General features: G+C 42.7%; 2 protein-coding genes across 3 annotated transcripts in view; one reads left to right on the top strand and one right to left on the bottom strand.

Annotated features, from left to right (window-relative positions):
• Positions 1–25,606, bottom strand: part of LOC144604570 (MARVEL domain-containing protein 3) — a 78,903-nt gene that overhangs the window by 46,994 nt on the left and 6,303 nt on the right. The window lies entirely within an intron of this gene.
• LOC144604563 (leukocyte elastase inhibitor-like) lies at positions 9,325–24,977 on the top strand. Of its 2 annotated transcripts, none has more exons than XM_078419147.1 (7): positions 9,325–9,506; positions 13,657–13,835; positions 15,955–16,092; positions 18,999–19,116; positions 20,634–20,776; positions 22,246–22,410; positions 23,907–24,977. In XM_078419147.1, exons 1-7 carry the CDS (start codon positions 9,482–9,484, stop codon positions 24,309–24,311), a joined length of 1,173 nt encoding a protein of 390 aa, XP_078275273.1. In that variant the 5' UTR covers positions 9,325–9,481; the 3' UTR covers positions 24,312–24,977. The 2 variants fall into 2 exon arrangements, with proteins under 2 accessions (XP_078275273.1, XP_078275264.1); XM_078419138.1 differs by lacking the exon at positions 9,325–9,506 and adding an exon at positions 9,513–9,645.

Raw genomic sequence — 25,606 nt, 5'->3', positions numbered from 1 at the left:
CACCAGTCACTGAAAGTTCGTGTGCAGGTACAGCAGGGAGTGAAGAAAGCTGATGGAATCTTGGCCTTCATAACAAGAGCATTTCAGTACAGGAGTAATGAGGTTCTTCTGCAGTTGTATAGGGCCCTGGTAAGACCAAATCTGGAGTATTGTGTACAGTTTTGGTCTTCTAATTTGAGGAAGGACATTGGGGAGGGATCCAACTGCTCTACGCAGATATCTGTAGTGCAGACCATATCAATGGCTTACAAAAGTATAGCTTTCCAGGCGTCAGGCAGGCTTTCTCCCTCTCCCCTGCTCTCTCTTCCGCATACCTCCCGCCTGTTCTTTCCCTACCCATCCGCCCCTCCCCCTCCTTCCTAGGGTCTTCTCTCTCTTCACTCCTGTGGTCTTCTCTCTCTCTCTTCCCACTCCTCCGGCTCTCTCCTTCTCCCCACTCCACTGGGTGTCTCTCTCCCAAATCCCCCTTCGCTCTCGCCTCCCAGATTTTCTCCCCCCTGCGCATCTCGATTACGCTCTCCCCATTTCTTCCAACCCTTTTTGCCCCACACTTCTCCTCATGCCCACCCCCATCCTCCGGCCTTTACTTTCCATTTCTATAGGCACTTTCCAACACACTTTCGGCCTTTTCTCAGACCCTACCCGTCCGTGTATATATATATATTTTTTTTTTCTCATTTTCTCATTTTCTCATTTTCTCATTTTCTCTCTCTCTCTCTCTCTCTCTCTCTCTCTCTCTCTCTCTCTCTCTCTCTCTCTCTCTCTCTCTCTCTCTCTCTCTCTCTCTCTCTCCTCTCTCCTCTCTCCTCTCTCCTCTCTCCTCTCTCCTCTCTCCTCTCTCCTCTCTCCTCTCTCCTCTCTCCTCTCTCCTCTCTCCTCTCTCCTCTCTCCTCTCTCCTCTCTCCTCTCTCCTCTCTCCTCTCTCCTCTCTCCTCTCTCCTCTCTCCTCTCTCCTCTCTCCTCTCTCCTCTCTCCTCTCTCCTCTCTCCTCTCTCCTCTCTCCTCTCTCCTCTCTCCTCTCTCCTCTCTCCTCTCTCCTCTCTCCTCTCTCCTCTCTCCTCTCCCCTCTCCCCTCTCCCCTCTCCCCTCTCCCCTCTCCCCTCTCCCCTCTCCCCTCTCCCCTCTCCCCTCTCCCCTCTCCCCTCTCCCCTCTCCCCTCTCTCCTCTCTCCTCCCTCTCTCTCTCTCTCTCTCTCTCTCCCTCTCTCCTCTCTCTCTCTCTCTCTCTCCCCCCTCCTCTCTCCCCTCCTCTCTCTCTCTCCCCCCCTCTCTCTCCCCCCCTCTCTCTCTCCCTCTCCCCCCCCTCCTCCCGGGTGTGAGCGGGGCCGGGTGTATTCGGGGCCGAGTGCGTTCGCCGAATGGAGGTTGCAACTCGCCTCCTGGCCCGCGCTGTGGTCACTGGTGGAGCGGGAGCACGTGGCCGCTGGCTGGGTGAGGTCATGTGGAGCGCAGGCGGTGATGTCACCTTGTCCCGTATTTAAGGTCCCTTTATAACATATGCTACGGGCCCCGCACTAGCTTAATCGGGCCCTGTTACGGGGAGAAGGCAGGAAAATGGGATTAGGAGGCAGATATTAGCCATGATTGAATAGCGGAGTAGACTTGATGGCCGAATGGTCTAATTCTACTCCTATAACTTGTGAACTATTCGCCAATCTCTTCAGCATCTGGTCTGACTACCTGAAGGTGCTGGGGATCTGGTTTGAAGTGGCCTTGACAAGCGACAAAAATTAGCTGGAGTGGATAGGCAAGGTTAATCAAAGAGTGGGCAGCTTCCCTTTCGATACCCAATAAAAACCTGGTCATCAGAAATAATCTCACAAACGCAAAGTGTGATTGCACTTTGAACATGTGACAATAAAGCATCGTTGAAGTGGTTATCTGCATAGGAGGCAAGAAAGAAATATGAGAGAGCATGAGTGATAGGGGATTCAGTAATTAGTGGGATGGACAATTATTTCTCTGGTCTCGTACATGACCCTGATCAGATTTTTGAAGGAGGTGACAAAGGTGATAGATAAGGGCAGGGTGTATGTTGTCTATATGGACTTTAATAAGGCATTTGATAAAGTCTCCCATGGTAAGCTGATCCAGAAGATGATGATGCTCAGGATTAACAAAGACTTGGCTGTATGGATTCATAAATGGCATATTAATAGAAGGCAGCGGTTATGGTGGAAGGGCGTTATTCAGGTTGGAGATCTGTGACCAGTGGAGTTCCGCAGAGATCTGTGCTCGACCTCTGTGGTTTGTGCTATATATAAAAGACAGCCAAAGAAGCAGACGGATTGATTAGTAAGTTTTCAGATGACACTAAGATTTCTGGAATCATGGACAGTGAGTGGAAGGCTGTAAAAGTATACAGTGGGACAGGCAGCATCTCGGGAGAGAAGGAATGGGTGACGTTTCGGGTCGAGACCCTTCTTTAGTCTGAAACGTTACCTATTCATTTTCTCCAGACATACTGTCTGACCGGCTGAGTTACTCCAGCATTTTGTGAATAAATACCTTTGATTTGTACCAGCATCTGCAGTTATTTTCCTACACTACAGTCGGATGTAGTTCAGCTACAGAAATGGGTGGAAAAATGGCAGATGGAGTTGAATCTGAGCAAATATGAGATATTACACTTTGAGAGGTTGAATATAAGGTGAAAATATACAATTAACGGCAGGATCCTTAACAGCTTTGAAGTAGAGAGGGATCTTGGGATGATGCCTGGATTAGGGGCTATTTGCTACAGGAGAGGTTGGACAGACTTGGATTGTTTTCTCTGGAATGCCAAAGGTTGAGGGAAGACCTAATAGAAGTATATAAAATGAAGAGTCATAGATAGGGTACAGTCAGAACCTTTATCTCAGGATGGAAAAATCAAATAAAATCGGGCTTAGCTTTAATGGGAGAGGGGCAAAGTTTAAAGGAGATGTGTAAGGCAACTTTTTTCATGGAGGGTTGTGAGTGCCTGGAATGGTGGTGGAGGCAGATATGATTGTGATATTTAAGAAACTTTTGGATAGGACTCAATATATAGGGAATGCAGGAATATGAATGATATGAGGCCAATAAGAGTGGTCTTGCATCATGTTCAGCATAGACTTCACACTAAATTAGGTCAATGTAAAGATTTTGAGGTCAATGAAAATGGAAATGAAATGTTACTAAATGAATGCACAGAATGTGGTAAATAAGACTGATGAACATTATGCGTAGATAACACCTGTGTACCTCAGCGGGTTAGTGAGTCTGAAAAGGGGACCCTATCTGAAATATTACCTATCCATGTTCTCCAGAGATGTTGCTGACCTGCTGAGTTACTCCAGCTTCTTTATATCTATTTTTGTAAACCAGCATCTGCAGTTCCTTGTTTCTGCATAAATAACAACATATGGTTTGGATTAGCCGAGAAATGTACATAAAGGAATCCAAAGTAAAAATAATCAGTTGGAGGAGAACCAATTACAATGGGATAATATTGGAACCAGCTCAGGTAAGCTTGAACTTGAAGCGGTTTGGCAAAACTATAACAGAACAATGGCTTCCGTTTAAGGAAGTGTGGTTCAGGTACATTTGACGCACATACATGTGAAGGGCAAAGTAAGAACAAAGTCAGAGCTTCATGGATGATGTCTGAGATTCAGAGGAAGATGAGGAAAGGATAGGAGCAGTGGTGGTTTTTGAATGTAATTTATACATAGATACATAGACAATAGGTGCAGGAGTAGGCTATTCGGCCCTTCGAGCCAGCACCGCCATTCAATGTGATCACGGGTGATCATCCACAATCAGTACCCCATTACCGCCTTCTCCCCATATCCCTTGATTCCGCTAGCCCTAAGAGCTCTATCTAACTCTTTTGAATGCATCCAGTGAATCAGCCTCCACTGCCTTCTGAGGTAATTTATATGTGTTTTTATCTTTTTTGGATTTGGCAATAAACGGGAGGTGCAGAGAAACTGTACTCTTACGTAGTTGTCACACACTGTGCAGGTTTCTCCTTTTTGAAAATAATAGTCAATATATTGTTTACATAGAATATAGAACAATGTAGCCACAGGAACACAACGTCCTTTGGCCCATGGCATCCTTGCTGAATATGATGCCAGTATAAAATAATAACTTCTGTCTGCACATGATCCAGATCCCTCCAATCTGCATATTCATATGCCGATGGAAAAGCCTCTTAAATGGAGGGGGAGGGTGAGCAGCCAGTTGTTGTGGTGCACATTGGCACCAACGATTTAGGTAAAAAACGGGATGAGGTCCTACAAGGTGAATTTAGAGAGCTAGGAGATAAACTTAAAAGTAGGACCTCAAAGGTAATAATCTCTGGATTACTACCAGTACCACGTGCTAGTCAGAGTAGGAATAGGAGGATATTTCAGATGAATACGTGGCTTGAAAAATGGTGCAAGGGGGAGGGATTCAAATTTTTAGGACATTGGAACCAGTTCTGGGAGAGGTGGGACCAGTACAAACAGGACGGTCTGCACCTGAGCTGGAATGGAACCAATGTCCTTGGGGGAGTGTTTGCTAGTGCTGTCGGGGAGGATTTAAACTAATGTGGCAGGGGGATGGGAGCGTGAGCAGAGAGACAGAGGGGTGTAAAATGAGGATAGAAGCAATAGGTAGCAAGGTGAAAAGTAAAAGTGGCAGGCAGACAAATCCAGGGCAAAAATCAAAAAGGGCCACTTTTCAACATAATTGTATAAGGGGTAAGAGAGTTGTAAAAACAAGCCTGAAGGCTTTGTGTCTCAATGCAAGGAGCATTCGTAATAAGGTGGATGAATTAAATGTGGAGATAGTTGTTAATGATTATGATATAGTTGGGATTACGGAGACGTGGCTCCAGGGTGAGCAAGGCTGGGAGCTCAACATTCAGGGGTATTCACTATTCAGGCGGGATAGACAGAAAGGAAAAGGAGGTGGGGTAGCGTTACTGGTTAGAGAGGAGATTAAAGCAGTGGAAAGGAAGGACATTAGCTTGGAGGAAGTGGAATTGATATGGGTAGAGCTACGAAACATTAAGGGGCAGAAAACGCTATTTGGAGTTGTGTACAGGCCACCTAACAGCAGTAGTGAGGTTGGGGATGGCATCAAACAGGAAATTAGAAATGCGTGCACTAAAGGTGCAGCAGTTATAATGGGTGACTTCAATCTACATATAGATTGGGTGAACCAAACTGGCAGGGGTGCTGAGGAAGAGGATTTCTTGGAATGTTAGCGAGATGGTTTTCTAAACCAACATGTCGAGGAACCAACGAGAGAGCAGGCCATTCTAGACTGGGTATTGAGTAATGAGGGAGGGTTAGTTAGCAATCTTGTTGTGCGAGGCCCCTTGGGCAAGAGTGACCATAATATGGTGGAGTTCTTCATTAGGATGGAGAGTGACAAAGTCAATTCAGAAACAAGTGTTCTGAACTTAAAGAAAGGTAACTGAGGGTATGAGACGTGAATTGTCCAAGATAGACTGGCAATTTATACTTAAAGGGTTGACGGTGGACATGCAATGGAAGGCATTTAAAGATTGCATGGATGAACTACAACAATTGTTCATCCCAGTTTGGCAAAAGAACAAACCAGGAAAGGTAGTGCATCCGTGGCTAACAAGGGAAATCAAGGATAGTATTAAAACAAAAGATGAAGCATATAAATTAGCCAGAAAAAGTATCATACCGGAGGACTGGGAGAAATTCAGAGTCCAGCAGAGGAGGACAAAGGGCTTAATTAGGAAAGGGAAAATAGATTATGAGAGAAAACTGGCAGGGAACATAAAAACTGACGGCAAAAGCTTTTATAGATATGTGAAGAGAAAAAGACTAGTTAAGACAAATGTAGGTCCCTTGCAGTCGGAAACAGGTGAATTGATCTTTGGGAACAAGGAGATGGCAGACCATTTGAACAACTGCTTTGGTTCTGTCTTCACTAGGGAAGACATAAACAATCTGCCGGAAATAGCAGGGGACCGGGGGGTCTAACGAGATGGAGGAACTGAGGGTAATCCAGGTTAGTCGGGAAGTGGTGTTAGGTAAATTAAATGGATTAAAGGCCGATAAATCCCCAGGGCCAGATAGGCTGCATCCCAGAGTGCTTAAGGAAGTAGCCTCAGAAATAGTGGATGCATTAGTGATAATTTTTCAAAACTCTTTAGATTCTGGAGTAGTTCCTGAGGACTGGAGGGTAGCTAATGTAACCCCACTTTTTAAAAAGGGAGGGAGAGAGAAAACGGGGAATTATAGACCAGTTAGCCTAACATCGGTAGTGGGGAAAATGCTAGAGTCAGTTATTAAAGATGTGATAGCATCACATTTGGAAAGTGGTGAAATCATCGGACAAAGTCAGCATGGATTTACAAAAGGCAAATCATGCCTGACGAATCTTATAGAATTTTTCGAGGATGTAACTAGTAGAGTGGATAAGGGAGAACCAGACGATGTGTTATATCTGGACTTTCAGAAGGCCTTCGACAAGGTCCCACATAGGAGATTGGGGTACAAACTTAAAGCACACAGTATTGGGGGTTCAGTGTTGAGGTGGATAGAGAATTGGTTGGCGGACAGGAAGCAAAGAGTAGGAATAAACGGGTCCTTTTCGGAATGGCAGGCAGTGACTAGTGGGGTACCGCAAGGCTCAGTGCTGGGACCCCAGTTATTTACAATATATATTAATGATTTGGACGAGGGAATTGAATGCAATATCTCTAAATTTGCGGATGACACGAAGCTGGGTGGCAGTGTTAGCTGCGAGGAGGATGCTAGGAGGCTGCAGAGTGACTTGAATAGATTAGGAGAGTGGGCAAATGCATGGCAGATGCAATATAATGTGGATAAATGTGAGGTTATCCACTGTGGCGGCACGAACAGGAAAGCAGAGTATTACCTGAATGGTGGCCAATTAGGAAAAGGGGAGATGCAACGTGACCTGGGTGTCATGGTGCACCAGTCATTGAAAGCAAGCGTGCAGGTGCAGCAGGCAGTGAAGAAAGCGAATGGTATGTTGGCATTCATAGCAGGAGGATTTGAGTTTAGGAGCAGGGAGGTTCTGCTGCAGTTGTACAGGGCCTTGGTGAGACCGCACCTGGAGTATTGTGTGCAGTTTTGGTCTCCTAACCTGAGGAAAGACGTTCTTGCCTTAGAGGGAGTACAGAGAAGGTTCACCAGATTAATCCCTGGGATGGCGGGACTTGCATATGAGGAAAGACTGGATAGACTGGGCTTGTACTCGCTCGAATTTAGAAGACTGAGGGGGGATCTTATTGAAACATATAAAATTCTTAAGGGGTTGGAGAGGCTAGATGCGGGAAGATTGTTCCCGATGTTGGGGGAGTCCAGAACCAGGGGTCACAGCTTAAGGATAAGGGGAAGTCTTTTAGGACCAAGATGAGAAAACATTTCTTCACACAGAGTGGTGAGTCTGTGGAATTCTCTGGCACAGAAGGTAGTTGAGGCCAGTTCATTGGCTATATTTAAGAGGGAGTTAGATATGGCCCTTGTGGCTAAAGGGATCAGGGGGTATGGAGAGAAGGCAGGTACAGGTTACTGAGCTGGATGATCAGCCATGATCATATTGAATGGTGGTGCAGGCTCGAAGGGCCGAATGGCCTACTCCTGCACCTATTTTCTATGTTTCTATGTTTCTATACCACTATTATGTCTACTTCCACCACCATCGCCCAGGCATCCACTACTCAGTGTAAAAACAACTTGCCCCACACATCTCCTTTAAACATTCTCCATCACAATGCCCTCTAATCTTCTTGTTCATAAGTCATAGGAGTATAATTAGGCCTTTCCCCCAGGATGGAAATGTCAAATATTAGCGGGCATAGCTTTAAGGTAAAAGCGCCAAAATTCAAATGAGATCTGCAGGGCAAGTTTATCTTAGAGAGTGGCAAATATCTGGAGTACACGACCAAGTAGGTGGTGGAGGCAGATACAAGAGTAGTGTTCATGAGGAATTGAGATAAGTGCAGGGATATGGATCACTTGTACACAAATCAGATTAGTTTATCTAGGCATCATGTTCAGCACAGATATTGTGACATAAAGTGCTCCTTCCAGTGCTGTACTGTCTATGTGCCTGTAAAGCATGTAAGAATTTCATTGTTACGGTCTTGGTGGATATGACAATAAACACTCTTGATTTGCCTTGATTCTTCATGATGCCATCTAACACTGTACCTACCAATAAACCTCACAATTAACCTGCCTGTATTTGGGATGTGTGTGGAAACTAAAGCACCAGTACACATCCAAGAGATGACAAGGGGAACATTGGGGCTCAACAAAGTTAGAAACAAAGTTCAGGATGGAACCTGGGCCACTGATTCTGTGAGGGAGCAACTCGATGAGTCTTTCAGCTGGTCTGGATCTGGAGGCAATGCAATACTTCGTTCTGTGCATCCAACGAGTCAATCCTCGCAGTACAGTGATAAAAAGATTATTATGCTTGTCTGGGTTCAAAAGCTTTTAGAATATCAACAAATGTGTTTGATGGTCTTGCCACTTATAACAGAATTTGTTCACACCCAGAATATTGAAATATATTGTTGAGGTTGCATTTCATCACCGTGTTTAAAGGATGTCAAAATTCGATGCATATTGAGTTCAGGAGATTTTTCCCGTGCGTATATGTTTGTGCCGAATAAAGTTCTACATTTACTCTCCGGTCTCCATGTGACTGAATGCGGAGTCAAGCGACGGAACACAATAACAGATGCAATAGTATTTACTTCCGCGCGAATAGCGGAATGGTGGGTATTGCCTTCGGAAGGTTAATCTCTGTGTACTGTGTTAGACTGTGAGTCGCCCACATCATGTGCCCGTGATTCCAAGGCGCTCAGATGTCCCGTTGCAACAACAAATTCATTTTAGAAAAGTCAAAACTCGTAATCTTCTTAAAACAATATAATATGGATTATTTTGTTTTAAGAAGGTTACGAGTTTTGAAGCTTGGTTTAAAATAAAACTACAGGTCAGGCGGCAAAGAGAAATAGATTTGACGGTTCAAGTAAGGGGATTTCGATTTGTAATATTTCCCCCTGTTCCGTGCGAATAATAACGTGAGATTTTGCCCACTGCGTTACTTGGAGGCCGGTTTAATATTAAGCACGGAACAGGAACTCAGACCATAAATTTCGCTACTGTCGCAACGTTTAAGAAACAGTTAGACAGGTACACGGATAGGTCAGGTTTAGAGAGATATAGACTAAACGCAGGCAGGTGAGAAGAGTGCAGATGGGGCAAGTTGGTGGGTGTGGGCAAGTTGTGCCGAATGGCCTGTTTCCGCGCTGCAAGACTCTACAACTCAGAACCTTTTCCCACCGGGGGCAGGAGAGTTTGCTTTGCAATCTAATCTCGATCTCTCCCCCACTCCCTCGCTGACGTGACAATGCCAGACGCGTCCTCTGGTTGAACCAAATGAGGCGGTGTCCGTAACCGCAGCCCGGTCAGGTGATTGGACTCAATAAAGGCGAGAGGCTGGTTATGCGCTGCTTCCTCTGCTGTCACAGTGAGTATGTTTGCGGGCTGCCTGTGCCTCCGCTGCTGCTGCTTCGCTGCTTGCTTGTTTCTTGTAACCGCAGTAGCGGACTGCAAGCGCGGAGAGCCGGATGGCTGCGGGGAGCGGTCGGTGGGTCGCTGGTTTTCGGGTGGGTCTAAATAATTGGTGCCCTCGGGTAGGGTCTTGTTTGCTGCTGAGAATTTCACTAATTAGTTCTCCCTTTTCATCGCAATGTCAGCTTTAAGTGTGAAAGTATTACAATTGCTTCAGAACAAAGTCACTGATCGCAGGGAAATTGTGCATAATTTTTGCAAATAAACCCACAAGTATGTCCGCTACATGCCTTACAAATGCTTTAATTAAAATAATTCAAATTTAAATTAATATCTTGGGGTTTATCTGGCTCATGGTGTCTTTAAACAAGTTAAATACGCTTTATTCTAATGTCAGTGGTTGGTAACTGAATGTCCGGGGCTCTCTTTCGTCGTTAATATTTAAAAGTATGGTGATTTATTCCCCATCTCATTTTCAATTTTACGCATTTGATTGTTTTTCTTTACTGGTGTTGATTTTTGGGGTGGGGCAATGGAGTTCTGGCCATCGTTTTCTAAACTAATTCTCCAGAAGAAAACTAATGTCCCAACCTAAACTGTTAATAGTTCTGGTTTTTAGGCGCTGGATGTTTTGGTCCTCGAACTAATCGACGTTTTTAGAAGGAAACTGTGCCTTTAAAAAATGGCTCATGTGAGCTAATTTTTCGAACCGGGGCCATACAACACGGAGCCAACGCAGGCCCCTCTGCCCAGTGTGCCCATGTTGACCAGGATGCTTCACCTAAACTAGTCTCATTAACCTGCATATCCCTTTCAACCGTTCCTATCCAAATGTGTCTCAAATGTTGTTAAGGGCCTGTCCCACTTAGGGGATTTTTTTAGGCGACTGCCGACGACTGTCAAAGTCGTAGCAGATCGCAGAAATTTTCTTTTACCCTACGACAACATCTGATTATGTGGGAATCTTTTAAAGGAGGGTTAGCAAGAGTTCAGGGCCAGCATGTTCTGGTATGGGTGAAAGGCAAAGACAGCAAGGTGACATGGTAGTGTAGATGAAAGTAACTTTGCAGATGACATGGAAATTGGTGGTGGTGGAGGAATGTTGTCTCAGGCTACAGCAGGATATAAATCAAATTGTAATCTGGGCACATCTTTGTCAAATGAATGAATCCCCACATTAGATATAATATTTTGGTAAATCAAATGGGGGTAGGACACAAACAGCAAATGGTAAGACACTAAGGAATGTGTGACACTGAGGCTCCAGCCTTGAAGAAAGCGAATGGTATGTTGGCATTCATAGCGAGGGGATTTGAGTATAGGAGCAGGGAGGTTCTGCTGCAGTTGTACAGGGCATTGGTGAGACCACACCTGGAGTATTGCGTACAGTTTTGGTCTCCTAATCTGAGGAAAGACATTCTTGCCATAGAGGAAGTACAGAGAAGGTTCACCAGATTGATTCCTGGGATGGCAGGACTTTCATATGAAGAAAGACTGGATAGACTCGGCTTGTACTCGCTGGAATTTAGAAGATTGAGGGGGGATCTTATAGAAACTTACAAAATTCTTAAGGGGTTGGACAGGCTAGATGCAGGAAGATTGTTCCCGATGTTGGGGAAGTCCAGAACAAGGGGTCACAGTTTAAGGATAAGGGGGAAGTCTTTTAGGACCGAGATGAGAACGTTTCTTTTCACACAGAGTGGTGAATCTGTGGAATTCACTGCCACAGAAGGTAGTTGAGGCCAGTTCATTGGCTATATTTAAGAGGGAGTTAGATGTGGCCTTTGTGGCTAAAGGGATCAGGGTGTATGGAGAGAAGGTACTGGATACTGAGTTGGATGATCAGCCATGATCATATTGAATGGCGGTGCAGGCTCGAAGGGCCAAATGACCTACTCCTGCACCTATTTTCTATGTTTCTATGACAATGGCCACGACAATGCCGAGTCAGGTCGATACAAGTTACTTTATTTTGTAAAAGTAGCACCTGGCTAAGAGATTACACTGTCTTCAGAAACATCGCGAAATTCCCACGCTTATCAATGCTTCTCCAGCGTCCTAATGTTCGCTGAAATCACTGACAAGTCTGTAATTACTTGATAGTTTTGAAATATGACATCTTACCCGGGTTACTTAAAAACCAAGCTTCACGGTAACAAGGCATAAACTGGATTGACTTCCAATTTACTAATAGTAGTATTAAGAAATTTAATTTTAAACGTTTTTAAATGGATTTTTGTGCAGTGTGTGGGCATTCTTTGAAAATGTACGGGAGATGCATATCTGGTTTCTGGGTTGCATTTCTGGGTTGGGAGCCTACTTTAAAAGTAATCGCTGATGGCCATAAACATCGCGGAATTCCCACGCTTACCTGACCGTCGCCTTAAAATCACCTAAGTGGGACAGGCCCTTCAATTGTATCTGCCTCAACTATTTTCTCCGGCAGCTCGTTCCATATACCCACCTGTGAAAACTCTCGATTCCTATTAAATCTTTCTTCTCTCCCATTAACAGTTCTTGATTTCCCCTGGGGAAAAGGCTGTGCGTTGACCCTATCAATTCCACTCATGATTTTATACACCTCTATAACATCATCCCTCAATCTCCTGTGCTCCAAGGAATATAGTCTAGCCTTCCCAACCTCTCCTTCTAGCTCAGGCCATCAAATCCTAATGACAGCCTTATAAATCTTCTCTGCACTCTTTCCAGCTCAATGACAGCTTTCCTGTAGCTGGATGACTAAAACCAAACATTTTTATTGCATTAATTGACTTTTTTCCATTTATAATTAACACCCAGTTGTGGTCTGTTGGAGATTCAATGATCACTTCCATTGTCTGCAAAATCTTTTATAGGTGCATATGTAAGGAAATACGAATCCCTGTACTTCCCCCCTTCTTCAAAATCCCAACAAAACATATCTGGAAAAGGTGTTCATTTAGTTCATTATTGTCATGTGTACCGAGATACTTGAAACAAAGCTTTTCACAACAAAGTATCTGATGAGACCATTTCATACATGAATACAATTCAACACAAGTAAAAGAGTGAACAGGTTAGAGGATAATAGTAGAACCTCCTTTGGTTCAACGTGCAAGAAGTTGCCACGTCCCAGTGACATCTTACAACTTTCAAGTTTCTGAAAATTATCAGGTCTGAGATTTATATTTTAATGTTAATAAGCTGGCTTCAAATCCAAAAGATATAAAATTTTAAGCCTGATTAATTTAGTTTCCCCATTCAGAAATGCAAAAGCAATGGGAACTGTGGGCAATTTGCCAGAATAGTTGTTTTGTCATGGGTGGGGAAGTATTTGTACACATAATGCATGAGTAGTCTTATTTTTTTGTTATTCATTTTATATTCACAAGGGATTTAGAAAGCCATTGTTGCTTTTTATAGTGAGGTAGTATTGGTCAGCATATTGGAGATGAATGCTGGCAGTTACATTCTTTAATTGAAAGATAATTTGAACTTGCCACAGTTGTGCTAACTTTCATTTTCCAACTGAACTGCTACTTAATTTTCTGATGATTTGGATGTTCCAGTTAAGGCCGTATCTACTTGACGTATCATCTTATCTAAACTAGTCAGTGTTTCTAAGAAGAAAAATACATATTTTTGGAGAACCCTATAATATTGAGTAAGACATTCACTGTAATTCTGTGATAAATAATCTTCTTTGCAGCAACACTGAGTCAGACTCTGCATCCCTCTGAAAGTGTCTGCACAAAAACCTTGGCTGATACTGCAAGTGGTTTTCTGTGGGAGTATTATGCTAAACTCCTCAACAAAGATATTCATGTGTCAGGTTTTCGATGAACAAGACTTCCATCTGTTCTCTGGATGTGTAAGATTCTGTGGTAGCTGTTTCAACACAGAAAAAAACCTCAAAACAAAGTCAAAAAGGGCTGTTAACTACCAGAATCCAAATATAGTTACCAGTGTAAGTGAAAAGAATCCCTGGGGAAGTAAACATTTAAAAAGAGGCAAAGAGCTTGTGACAAAATATTAGCTGCTGCCTCAAAAGGCAGTTTGAAAGTGTTCTAGTTTATCAATAGTAAAGTGATCAAATTAAACTTTATTTTCCCACCTTCCTCTTCCAGAGACATTAACAATGGATCCTCTGACTGCTCCAAATGTCAAGTTTGCTATTGATCTCTTCAAACAGTTGGATAAAGATGACAAAGTGGGCAATATCTTTGTATCCCCCTTTAGTATATCAGCTGCTCTGGCCATGGTGTATCTTGGTGCTAAAGGAAATACAGCAACTCAGATGGCCAAGGTGGGTATGGCTTGAACTTTAGAAGGAGGGTCTTGTTTTATTAACCAACTTTATTTAAATCTGAAAAAACACAAAGTGTCTGAGTAAGTCAGCGGGTCAGGCAGCATCTCTGGCGAACATTATGACGGGTGACATTTAGGGCCAAGAATGGTATTAGATTTTGCCGATTGTTTGCTGTAGCTGAATTAGGGATTATCATTGTGTAAGTAGTAGAAACAAACAACTGAGATGCTGGTTAATACATCAAAAGGGAACAAAGTTCTGGAGTAACTCGACAGGTTGGGCAGCATCTCTGGAGAACATGGATAGGTGACTATTTGGATCGGGGCCCTTCTGTGGACCCTCTCTGGACCTGGGTTTGGAATCCAGGTAAGTCGATGGCCCCGGCCTGCTGGAGGCTGGTGGAGAGACAAGGATCGGCGGAGTCATTGGTTATGGCCCGCATACGGCTGGAGTGCAGGTAAGGGTCAGCGGTGGCAAGCGCAGCCTGGAAGTGGCTGGGAAGGCGGTGGGGGCCTGGGCTGGTGTCAGCAGTCCGGCCTGGTGGTGAAGGTCTGTAGGTATGTCTGCTATAATGAAATACATTATAAAGAGGTCCATAAAAACAAAGGTGTCCTGTATTGTGACAATTTGACTGTTTTGGTTGTACTAACAATAATTACTATTAACTAGATTTTTTTGGTATGTAAAATGTATGTAAAATACAAATTGAGGATAAAAGCTGGGCTGTTTTATTTATCAACTCTTTAAGCCATACCTGGCCTGTTATGTGCAGTTCTACTGACAGAGCACAGGAGGGATATGATTATGCTGCTGAGGGTGTGGTGAATATTTACCACGATGTTGGTTGGGTTCAGACTGGATAGGCTGTTTGTTTTCCTTGGAATGTACAAACTGAGAGGTGATCTGATAGAGGTGGATAAAATTAAGGGAGCTAGATGGAGTAGACATTAAAAAAGTCTTTATTCACTCATGGACATCTCTAAGACAGGGACTTGGGGTTAAGGTGGAAGATAGAGGTTTGGAGGGTCTCCGAGGGATAATTATTCCAAAAATTGGCAGATTTTGGAATGTGCTGCCTGAAGAGGTGATGGATGTAGATGCACTCATGACATCTAGACATGCCTTGAATCGCCAACCTAATGCAGGTAAATGGGATAGGAACAAGATGGGAACTGGACTGAAGGGCCTATTTCTGCACTGTAAGATGTCATGCATGTTGAGGAATAAAACATTCTGCAGAAACAACTTTACAATCAAAAGTTTGGGTTAGGCTCCAGTGCTGAAAAACAGCTGTTTCCACAGATAATGTTTAACAGCTATATATTTTCATTTTCCAGTTGTTGGTTCCAGGTTGAGTGTCTTGGCCGGAATGAATTTATTGTGGACACAGTAGTATGGTAGATTAATACAACCCTGTTTCCAGTTGGCCTAAGTACATCTAGCTCTACTCCTGATGATGTTGCTATTTATAAATTCTCCCTTTTCTTCCATTAAAATCTTAAATCTTCTCCATTGAGGTACAATCACACAATACTCAGTTCTTCATTACAAGTGACCATAAAGACCCCAAATCTCATGTTTTCTGTGAACACTGAAATGACCAGGAAGTTATCTGGCCCATCTCAATCAGTAGGACTGACTTATCTGGGCATCTTGTTTTCACTATTCCACAATTCCAATGAACCTTTACATTTAAAAGTCACCTGGGTAGGTACATGGATAGGAAAGATTTAGAGAAATGCGAGTAGGTGGGACTATTGTAGATCGCGCATCTTGGTCAGCATGGACAAGTTGGGCTGAAGGTGTGTTTCTATAATTCCTATAACTCTCTAATTCTGATATTCTTGCTGATAGAATTTGGAGACTTTCCACAAATGTAAGTACTTTGCTGAGATTTAATAACCCACCCATACTTTGCGATGACTCGGTTGTCTGGCCTCTGTACATTACCCTACTGTGTAAGGAATGGATACAAAAGTGGGATAATATAGAACTAGTGTGAATGGATGATCAATGATTGGCATGACCTTGATAGGCCAAAGGGCCTGATTTCACGCTGTATCACTAAACTAAATTGAATTTATTTTTATTAATTTATGTTAACTTCATTTTTTAGGTGCTTGGTTTTAATGGCGTCAAGGACGTCCATGCTGAATTTCAGAAACTTCAAACTGAGTTAATCAACCCTAAAGCAGAGCATGTGTTGAAGCTCGCCAATCGCCTCTATGGGGAGCAGACCTACAACTTCCTTGCAGTAAGATTTTCTTCTGGTTAGAGTATTGGAAGCTCAACTGCCCAATTTGCTTTTGATATATTGATGCAGGAATATTTAATGAACTGAATATGGAGTTTAGTTTGTGATGGTCTGCTAGGATAAATACAATTAGTGAGATGATACTTTTTTGTAAGAAAACTTAGGCTTGGGCAATGCGTTATTTATTTGTAGTATATATGAAAATTTCCAATCATTGGTCAGAATTTATTTTAAACAAAATTACGGCAGTGTTTGAATGATTAATTGAATGTTTTTTTAGTTGAAAATATTATGTACTATAAATACTTTATATGCACAGTGGGAGAGTTTAGGACTCGAGGCCATAGCCTCAGAATTAAAGGACGTTCTTTTAGGAAGGAGATGAGGAGAAATTTCTTTAGTCAGAGGGTGGTGAATATGTGGAATTCTTTGCCACAGAAGGCTGTGGAGGCCAAGTCAGTGGATATTTTTAAGGCAAAGATAGATAGATTCTTGATTAGTACAGGTGTTATGGGGGGAAGGCAGGAGAATGGGGTTAGGAGGGGGAGATAGATCAGCCGTGATTGAATGGCAGAGTAGACTTGATGGGCCTAATGGCCTAATTCTACTCTATAGTAATACATGCCCTCTGCTGCCTGTAGTAATCAAAGTAAGCAATGTTATCCCAAGACTGTTTAGAATTTTTCATTCATGGCATGAGGGCAACATGTATCATCCCTGTGCAGGTGATGATCAAACTATCTTGGCCTGTTGTAATTCTTCTACTCTGAAAACAAGTTATTTGATGTGTCACTTTCTCTGTGCAAATGTCAGTGCTATCATTTTCTGACATCTGAAGCACTGGAACTCAGGCTGGGCTTTCATTAGCATTCAAGTACTTGTGTCGTAGACTAAAGCAAGTCTAAAGTTGGGTCGTAGTATTAACCTTTATAATGCTTTGCCTTTGCTTGCCATATCACTGAAATATTAGTGTAAATTTCATGTTCATAAGTCATAGGAGCAGAATTAGGCTATTCAGCCCATCGAGTGAACTTTGCTATCCAATCATAGCTGATCTATCTTTCCCTCTCAACCCCATTTGCCTGTCTTCTTCCCATAACCCTTTTTACTACCGGTGTCAAACTTCCGGGCTGCATCCGGCCCGCGAAGGGGTCCAATCCGGCCCACGGGATGATTTGGGGAAAAGCCAATGCTGTTAGATTATACACAGAAAGTGAGCTACATGACTGCTTAAACTTGCAGGAAATATGAATTTTGCGCCAAAGGAAAATGGAAGTTTAGACCAGCAGGTTTTTATTTTTCGTAACATCTACTTGAGACCCAGGTGAGTGCGTGGATAGAGGCTGGTGGGAAGTCGCCACACTGTGAATGGGGCCACAGCCAACGATCCAAAATCTGAGCTGCTCTCCAGGGTGGGGGCTCTAGGTTTGGGTTGTTAGGTGGGATGTGAAGACGTGCTGGTAGTTATGCGGGAATAGGGAAGAGAAGGGAGAAGGTGGTGGTAAAGGAAAGGGAGGGGGAGCAGATGAGGGAAGGGAGGGTTTTTAGAGATGAGGAAGGGAAGAGAGGGTATCAAGGGAGGGGAGTGGGGGAATAGATGGTAAAGAAAGGAAGTAGGGAGGGAGGGGGTGAGGTAGGCAGCAGATGAGAGAAGGAATGGTGTTTAGGGATGAAGGAAGGAGATTTGGGGAAAGGAAAAGAAAGAGAGAATGAAGTAAGGGAGGAGAGTGGGGGGTAGTTGGAAGGAAGGAAGGAAGTGAGGATGAGAGAAGAGATAGGCTGAGGAAAGGGAGAAGGCGGGTGAGGGAGAAGGTGAAGGACATGAGAGGTGAGGGGAGAGGATGTGAGGGGAAGGAAGAAAGACATAAGGAGAAGGATGGGGAGTGGAGCCTTCGGGTGAGATGATGGACAGACCATCTTTCACCATGCCAGGAAACTGCCGTTTGGCTAGTCACCACCCAGCCAGTCCATTGTGGGCAAAATATTAAACAGTGCAGGAAGACTAAGACAGGGGAACAGAATTTAGGCCATTTAGCCCATCAAGTCTACTTTGCCATTCAACCATGGCTGATCTATTTTCTCTCTCAACCACATTCTATTGTCTTCTTTCTCCCTGCAACCTAATCAAGACCTATCAATCTCTGCCTCAAAAATACCCAATGTCTTGGCCTCCACCGCTGTCTGTAGCAATGAATTCCACAGATTCAACACCCAACCCTCCTCATCCCTATTTTGAATGTATGACCTTTTATTCTGATGCTGTGACCTCTGGTCCTAGGCTCTCCTATTACCGGAAACATTATTTCCACACCCACTCTATCTAGAGCCTAGATATCAATCATAAAAGTAATGCTTGCTAGGCAATCATAAGAAACAAAATTCGTAAAGTGAAACACTTTAGTTATAGCTGAGACAGACACATGCGAGCAGGTTGAAGAAACAAAGGTAACGGAAGTTGTGGGACCACGCATTCACGCTTGCACAACTGATCCGGCCCGCATGAAGTCGCATTTTGCCCATTCTGGCCTGTGACCTAAAATGAGTTTGACACCCCTGCTTTACACCCTCACCAATCATCTTGTCAATCTCCGCCTAAAAAACACCCACAGTCAAGTCAAATTTTGTCTGTGGCAATGAATTCACCAGATTCACCATCCTTTGACAAAAGATATTCCTCTTATTCCTTTTCTTCGGAGGCTATTCCCTCTGATTCTTGATGCTCCCACTAGTCGAAACATCTTCTACACATCACTCTACCCAGGCCTTTCGTTATTCAGTAACAAAAATGCCATAATTTTAACCCTTGCCTTTCAAATTCAATATCATCATTCCATTCCAGTAAGACAATAACAATTTAATGGTACAAATTGGAAAAGTGAGGGTTATTTTGATCTGTTATGTTTTAGGATTTTCTTGCTGCTACACTGAAATACTATCAGGCACAGCTGGCTTCAATTGACTTTGCTAATGCAGCAGAAAAAGTCAGAAAAGAAATCAACAACTGGACAGAAGAGCAGACTGCAGGTAAGTGATGCTAGAGAATACATGTGGTAATACACGCCCTCTGCTGCCTATAATAATCAGAGTAAGCAATGTTTCCCAAGACTGTTTAGAGAATTTTTAATTCATGGCATGAGGGCAACATGTATCATCCCTGTGCAGGTGATGATCAAACTATCTTGAACTATTGTAATTGTTCGGGTATGAAGGTATACTTCCATTGAGCTCCATATCTGAATTCAATGGCTCAATGATAGTAAAGGAACAATTGTGTGTTTGACATTTGATAAAGTTCTTCAGGGCAGCCTGATCCAGAAGATTAAGATACATGGAATCCACATCGACTTGGCTGTTTGATTTGAGAACTGGCTTGCTCACAGAAGACAGAGGGTTGTGGTGGAAGGTAGCTATTTGAGCTGCAGATTTGTGACCAGTGGAGTTTAGTTTAGAGATACAGTGAGGAAACAGACTTACCAAGTCTATGCCGACCAGTGATCACTTGTACATTGGTTGTATCCTACACGCTAAGGACAATTTACAGAAGCCAATTAACCTACAAACCTGCACGTCAGTGGGATGTGAGAGGAAAAGAAAGCACCCAGAGAAAACTCATGCAGTCATAGGGAGGACGTACAAACTTTGTACAGATAGCACCCCTAGTCGGGATCAAAGCCAGGTCTCGTACTATAAGGCAGCAGCTCTGGCACTGTGCCACTGTCACATTGCAGCTTTATAGGTGTCTGGTAAGGCCACATTTGGAATATTGTGCTCGGTTCTGATCGTCCCACTGCAGGAAAGATGTGGAGGCTTTGGAGAGGGTACAGAAGTAGTTTACCAGAATGCTGTCTGGATTAGAGGATATTGGCTTTAAGGAGTGGTTGGACAAACCTGCACTGTTTTCTCTGGAATGTCAGTGATTGGGACAATCCTCATAGAAGTCTATAAAATTGAGTGCTATAGATTGGGTGGTCGGAATGTATTTCCCTGGGATGGAAATGTCAAGGACTAGAGGGCTTAGGTTTAAGGAGAGGAGCAATTTTTAAAGGAAATATGAAAGGCAAGTTTTTCACATGGAATGGTGGTGGCTGCAACAAGCTACCAGAGGTGGTGGAGGAGGCAGATACGATAGGAGTATTTAAGAGATTGTGGGATAGGCATGTGTATGCAGGGAATTAAGGGACATGGATCGTGTGCAAGCAGAGATTAGTTTAACTTGGTATCACAATCAACACGTGCATTGTGGGTCGAAGGACCTGTTCCAGTGCTGTACTGTTCAATGCATTTCTTTGTTGGGCTGGTGTGTGAACTGGAATCTGCAAGCACACTTGTTTCCATGTACCTACTCTCCTTGATCTTCCTGATTGGAGGTCACGGGTGGGAGAATCATCATTACCTGCAAGTCATGAATCTTTACACTCTGCAATAATGTGCCAGGTTTTTCTTTGGTTTGGTGTCTTTCCTTGTTGTTTGTTTTAGTTTACTTATTAATAATGTGCATATTATCTTCCCTCTTCCCCCACCCCACTGCACCCACTCCTTAGGCAAGATCAAGAATTTACTAGCTGAAGGAACTGTCGATGGATCCACAAAGCTTGTTCTTGTAAATGCCATATATTTTAAGGGAAACTGGAACAAGAAATTTGAGAGTGAAAATACAGAAGGGGGACAATTCAGAATAAACCAGGTAATGTGCGAGTGAGAAAAATCAAAAATGTTGATGAACATTGAACTCCATTTGATAGTTGATCAACAAAGTGGTGAAGTCTAGCAAGATATTGTGAAATGGCCAGAATAAATTCCTGCCTTTTTGGACAATAATAATTTGAATATATTGCCCACCATAACTGGTTATCAGGTTGCTGTTTACTTGAGTCAGATAATGGGTTACAAATTTGAACTCTGCTCATTCCACATGATTTTGCTGACATCATTCTTGCTCATCAACAAATGTTTTCTTTTGCTATTGAACAGATAGGAAAAGTAGCTCAAGAAATGTCTTTGTTTTCATTTTGGATGAGAGATACGCCTAGAGTAATGTGAGTTCCTTGGAAGGTAAATGACAGATAACAAATAATTATTTTGTTTCAGTAATTGCTAATGCCATAGCCTGAAAGTTAGTTTAGTTAAGAGATACAGCGGGAAACGCTTCAGCCTACTGAGTGCACACCAATCAATGATCACCCATACACTTATTCTATGTGACACACTAGGGACAATTTGCAGAGGCCAATTAGCCTATAAACCTCTACGTCTTTGGAATGTTGGGGTACTAGAGAAAACTCGTGTGGTCACAGGAAGAACATAGAAACCTTGCTCAGAGAGCACCTTTAGTCAGAATTGAACCTGGGTCCCTGGTGCTGTAAGGCAACAGCTCTACCACTGTGCTGCCTGGCAAAAAGTAATATTGAATAGGGTGTTTCCAAAATGTAATGGAAGAAATTATTGTCATTGAAGGTGCCAACTAAGCCTCCTACCCAAGGCCCTGAAGAAAAACACTACTTTCCAAAAAGTTGTTTGTGCATGTCTTCTTTAAGAATATAGAATAATGTCAGGGAGTTGTAGACTGGGTACTTTATGGATGCAGTGACTGATTACATTACATTTTCAGGTTTTTGGGAAGCTAGCCGGTATTTATAAATAAAATGCAGATACTGGAAATCTGTAGGAAAATCAGAAAATGCTGGAAAATCTCAGCAGGCCAGTCAGCATCTGTGGAAAGAAATGGTTAATGTTTTGGGCCTAAAATATCTGTTGGAACTAAGAAAGAGAAATGAATGTGGTCTTGGTAGTTGACACGGTGGAGGAGAACATTGGTTGAAACAAAGGAATTTCTCTGATGGGTTGAAATAATGTAACCATTAAGTGGGAAAAGTTGGAGCAAGAGGTCTTTGCTAAGGAGAATTTTGACTGTGGAAGTGAGTTTGGGTCAATCAAGTGAACTTCAAGATTGTCATTCCTGGAAGAAAAAAGGTGGTGAATTCAATCATGTAAAGGAGTAATAATGTCACAAAATAATGTCACAAAATAAAATGTCAGGAATTGTTGAATAAAGCTCTATTTTGCATTTCTCATTCTTCTCTTAAAATTATTTCCTCTTTTCCTGGGTTAAATGAGTCTCCAACTTTGTTCATTTTTCTTTTGTTTTGCTTGCAGCATGACGCAAAACCTGTTCAAATGATGCAGCAGAAAAGCAAATTTCCATTCAATTATATCCGGGAAGTTTCAACCCAGATACTCGAGCTCCCCTACGTGGGCAGTGAGCTCAGTATGGTCATCCTGTTACCGGATATAAACGAGGATTTCAGTCAGCTCGAAAAAGTGAGTGGGAAGCTTTGATATGAAACAATTTGAATTATTTTTCAAAGAAAACATTGGATTCCACCTTCCTGGCAAGCAGGAGGGAAAAAAAACCTCTGAGTAATTGACAAATGAGACTTGGTCACACTCGTTTATAGAAATGACTTGTGATTAAGCCTAAATATGTTTGTGGTTTTAAAATTTTGATTGGCAATTGATGTTGTTGAGATAATGTGATGGGTAAATTTGAATATATAAATTGCAAACACAATATTAGAGACAAGGCTATTTAATGCCTCAAGATAACTTTGCCGTTTAATAAAACCAAGGTTTTACTTGTAACAACACAAAGCGGACCAGGCATGGACTGGTGAGCCGAAGGGCCTGTCCATCAAAACTAAGGCAAAGAAAGCGCACCAAAGCCTCTACTTCCTTAGACCACCCCTCATCAACTTCCAGAAATGTTCTGTAGAAAGCATGTTATCTGGATGCATCACAGCATAGTTTGGGAAAAGCTCCATCTAAGACTGCAAGAAATTGCAGAGAGTTATGGACATAGCCCGGACCATCACACAAACCAATCTCCCTTTTACATTGACTCCATCTACTCTTCGCACTGCCTTGGTAAGACCATCATCATAATCAAAGTCTAGCCCCACCCTGGTCATTCCATTTTCTCCCCTCTCCCATCAGGCAAGATGTAGAGAAGTGCAAAAATGCATACCTCCAGATTTGGCGAGAATTTCCCCCCGCTGTTATCAGGCAATTGAATCAATTTATCACCAACTAGAGAGCGGTCCTGAGCTGCCATCCACCTCATTGGAATCACTTGGACTATCTTTTATCAGACTTTACTGGACATTATCTTGCACTGAACGTTATTCCCCTTTAGCCTGTATCTGTACACTGGATGACTTGATAGTAATCATGCATAGTCTTTCTGTTGACTGGATAGCATGCAACAAAAAAGCTTTTAATCTCAGTACATGTGACAATAAACTAAACTGAACCTTCTGTCGATCTCCTGTTTTCCCTAATGAGTCTCCTTCCCCTTCCTGTGTCCCGTTCCCTCCCTCTGTTTCCTTTCTCATCTGACACTCTTTTATTTCCATTTCATTTCTAACCTTTATCTGTGGAATTCTCTGCCACAGAAGGTAGTTGAGGCCAGTTCATTGGCTATATTTAAGAGGGAGTTAGATGTGGCCCTTTTTGCTAAAGGGATCAGGAGGTATGGAGAGAAGGCAGGTACAGGCTACTGAGCTGGATGATCAGCCATGATCATATTGAATGGCGGTGCAGGCTCGAAGGGCCGAATGGCCTACTCCTGCACCTATTTTCTATGTTTCTATCACCACCTCCAACTACCTAACACCCCTCCTCAACTGCCCGCTTTGCCCCATCCTTGCCTCAATTGTCGGCATGGACTGGTGAGCCAAAGGGCCTGTTCCTAAGCTGTATCTCTAAACTAAACTCCATCTGGAACTTTTAAAAATAACTGTACTCCTTTGTGCTTTAAGCTTCAGAACCACATCACTTCTGATCAGCTGATGAATTGGACCAACCCAGACACGATGAAGCAGATGGAGATTGAAGTTGTGTTGCCTAAATTCAAGCTGGAAGAAAAATATAATCTTGAATCGATCCTCTCCCGAATGGGGATAGAGGATGCTTTTAGCACCATGCAAGCCAACTTCTCTGGAATGACTAGTAGAAATGATCTAGTTTTGTCAAAAGTTGTCCATAAATCCTTTGTGGAAGTTAATGAGGAAGGCACAGAAGCAGCTGCTGCAACAGCTGGAATAATGATGTTGCGATGTGCATTGATAACTAACAGGTTTATGGCTGATCATCCATTCCTGTTCTTCATCCGGCACAACAAAACGCGCAACATATTATTCTTTGGCAGGTTCTCCTCTCCTTAAAACACAGTGCCATTTGGCTGTAGCATTTCAACCCTTCTCCCTCCTTTCCTCTTGACTCACTCCACATTGCCAATCAGATAGGTTGCCTGATGTCAGCACAAGTAGTCATCAAGGAGGAGCAAATAACATTTTATTTTAGCAAACTGAGGAATTCTGCTATGATCAACTTTTATGATGGCCAGTGATTGAGTGGAAAAACCAGCTTGAAATTTGCTTCTAATTGTTATGGGGTGCTGAGTGTATTTGGATGGTTATCAAATGCTTAAAAAATATGCCTTGTCATTGCTCACATTCTTGTTAAATGAGGTACACTATCTGGCTTAATACTCCTCCCTACCCCACCGCCTAATTCAACTTGCAACATTTAAAAAAAATGTTGCATTGCACAATTACCCACATCAAATTTTGAACAGCTTGTGTAACTTCCTAACTTTGTCCACAATTTTTTCCTTTGGCCACCTTGGCCCCATAGCTCCTTGGTCTGTTTACAGTTCAATTTATGTTGGTGTTCTGAGTTAACATTGCTTTTTTGGGTTAATGTTCCAGGTTCACCACGCTACATAAGAAATAATTTGACATGCAGTGGAATGTATTAATTGAGAATTTATTGCAAGGAATATGGAAAGGCTTAAAATAAATACTCAAAATATTTGTTTTAAAATTCAAGACTGAGATTAAGCATAATAATGTGTTTCGTGTTTTATCTACTAAAATAAAAATGCTTACATTGAGCTCCATGAGTGCAATTGTGCAATGGAGAATATGAATGGGATCATTAGACTTTTTTGATTCAACTTTTTCTTTACATTGGAATTAACATTTAATGCGTACCTCCATATGATCTTGGACAGGAATAATAATAGAACATTAGTTACAGTAACATGAAAATTCATAATTCATGGCTGTGTATCTGGCACACAAGGTTCACCCTATAACCTCTGACACCTGTACAAATCAAGAATCTATCTGTCTCTGCCTTAAATATATCCAGAGACGGCCTCCACAGCCATCTGTCGCAAAGAATTCCACAGATTCACCATCTTCTGACTAAAGTTCCTCCTCATCTTCTTCCTCAAAGAATGTCCTTTAATTCTGAGCTATGACATCTAGTCCTAGATTCTCCCACGAGGAAACATCCTCTCCACATCCACTCTATCTAAGCCTTTCACTATTCTGTACATTTCAATGTGGTTCCCTCCTCATTCTTCTAAACTCCAGCGCGTACAGACCCAGTGCCGACAAATGCTCATCATATGTTAACCTACTCATTGCAGGGATCATTCTTGTAAACCTCC

This window comes from Rhinoraja longicauda, chromosome 2 (genome assembly GCF_053455715.1).
Source record: "Rhinoraja longicauda isolate Sanriku21f chromosome 2, sRhiLon1.1, whole genome shotgun sequence".
NCBI lineage: Eukaryota > Metazoa > Chordata > Chondrichthyes > Rajiformes > Arhynchobatidae > Rhinoraja > Rhinoraja longicauda.
This window is presented reverse-complemented; position numbering and strand designations above follow the sequence as displayed.

What these genes read in the sequence shown, in the direction of transcription:
- LOC144604563 (XM_078419138.1), top strand. Translation starts at nt 9,513, where the DNA reads ATGTTTGCGGGCTGCCTGTGCCTCCGCTGCTGCTGCTTCGCTGCTTGC. An exon ending in CAGCAACTCAGATGGCCAAG is followed by an intron (nt 13,836 to 15,954) that starts GTGGGTATGGCT and finishes TTCATTTTTTAG; the next exon opens with GTGCTTGGTTTTAATGGCGT. An exon ending in GACAATTCAGAATAAACCAG is followed by an intron (nt 20,777 to 22,245) that starts GTAATGTGCGAG and finishes TTTTGCTTGCAG; the next exon opens with CATGACGCAAAACCTGTTCA.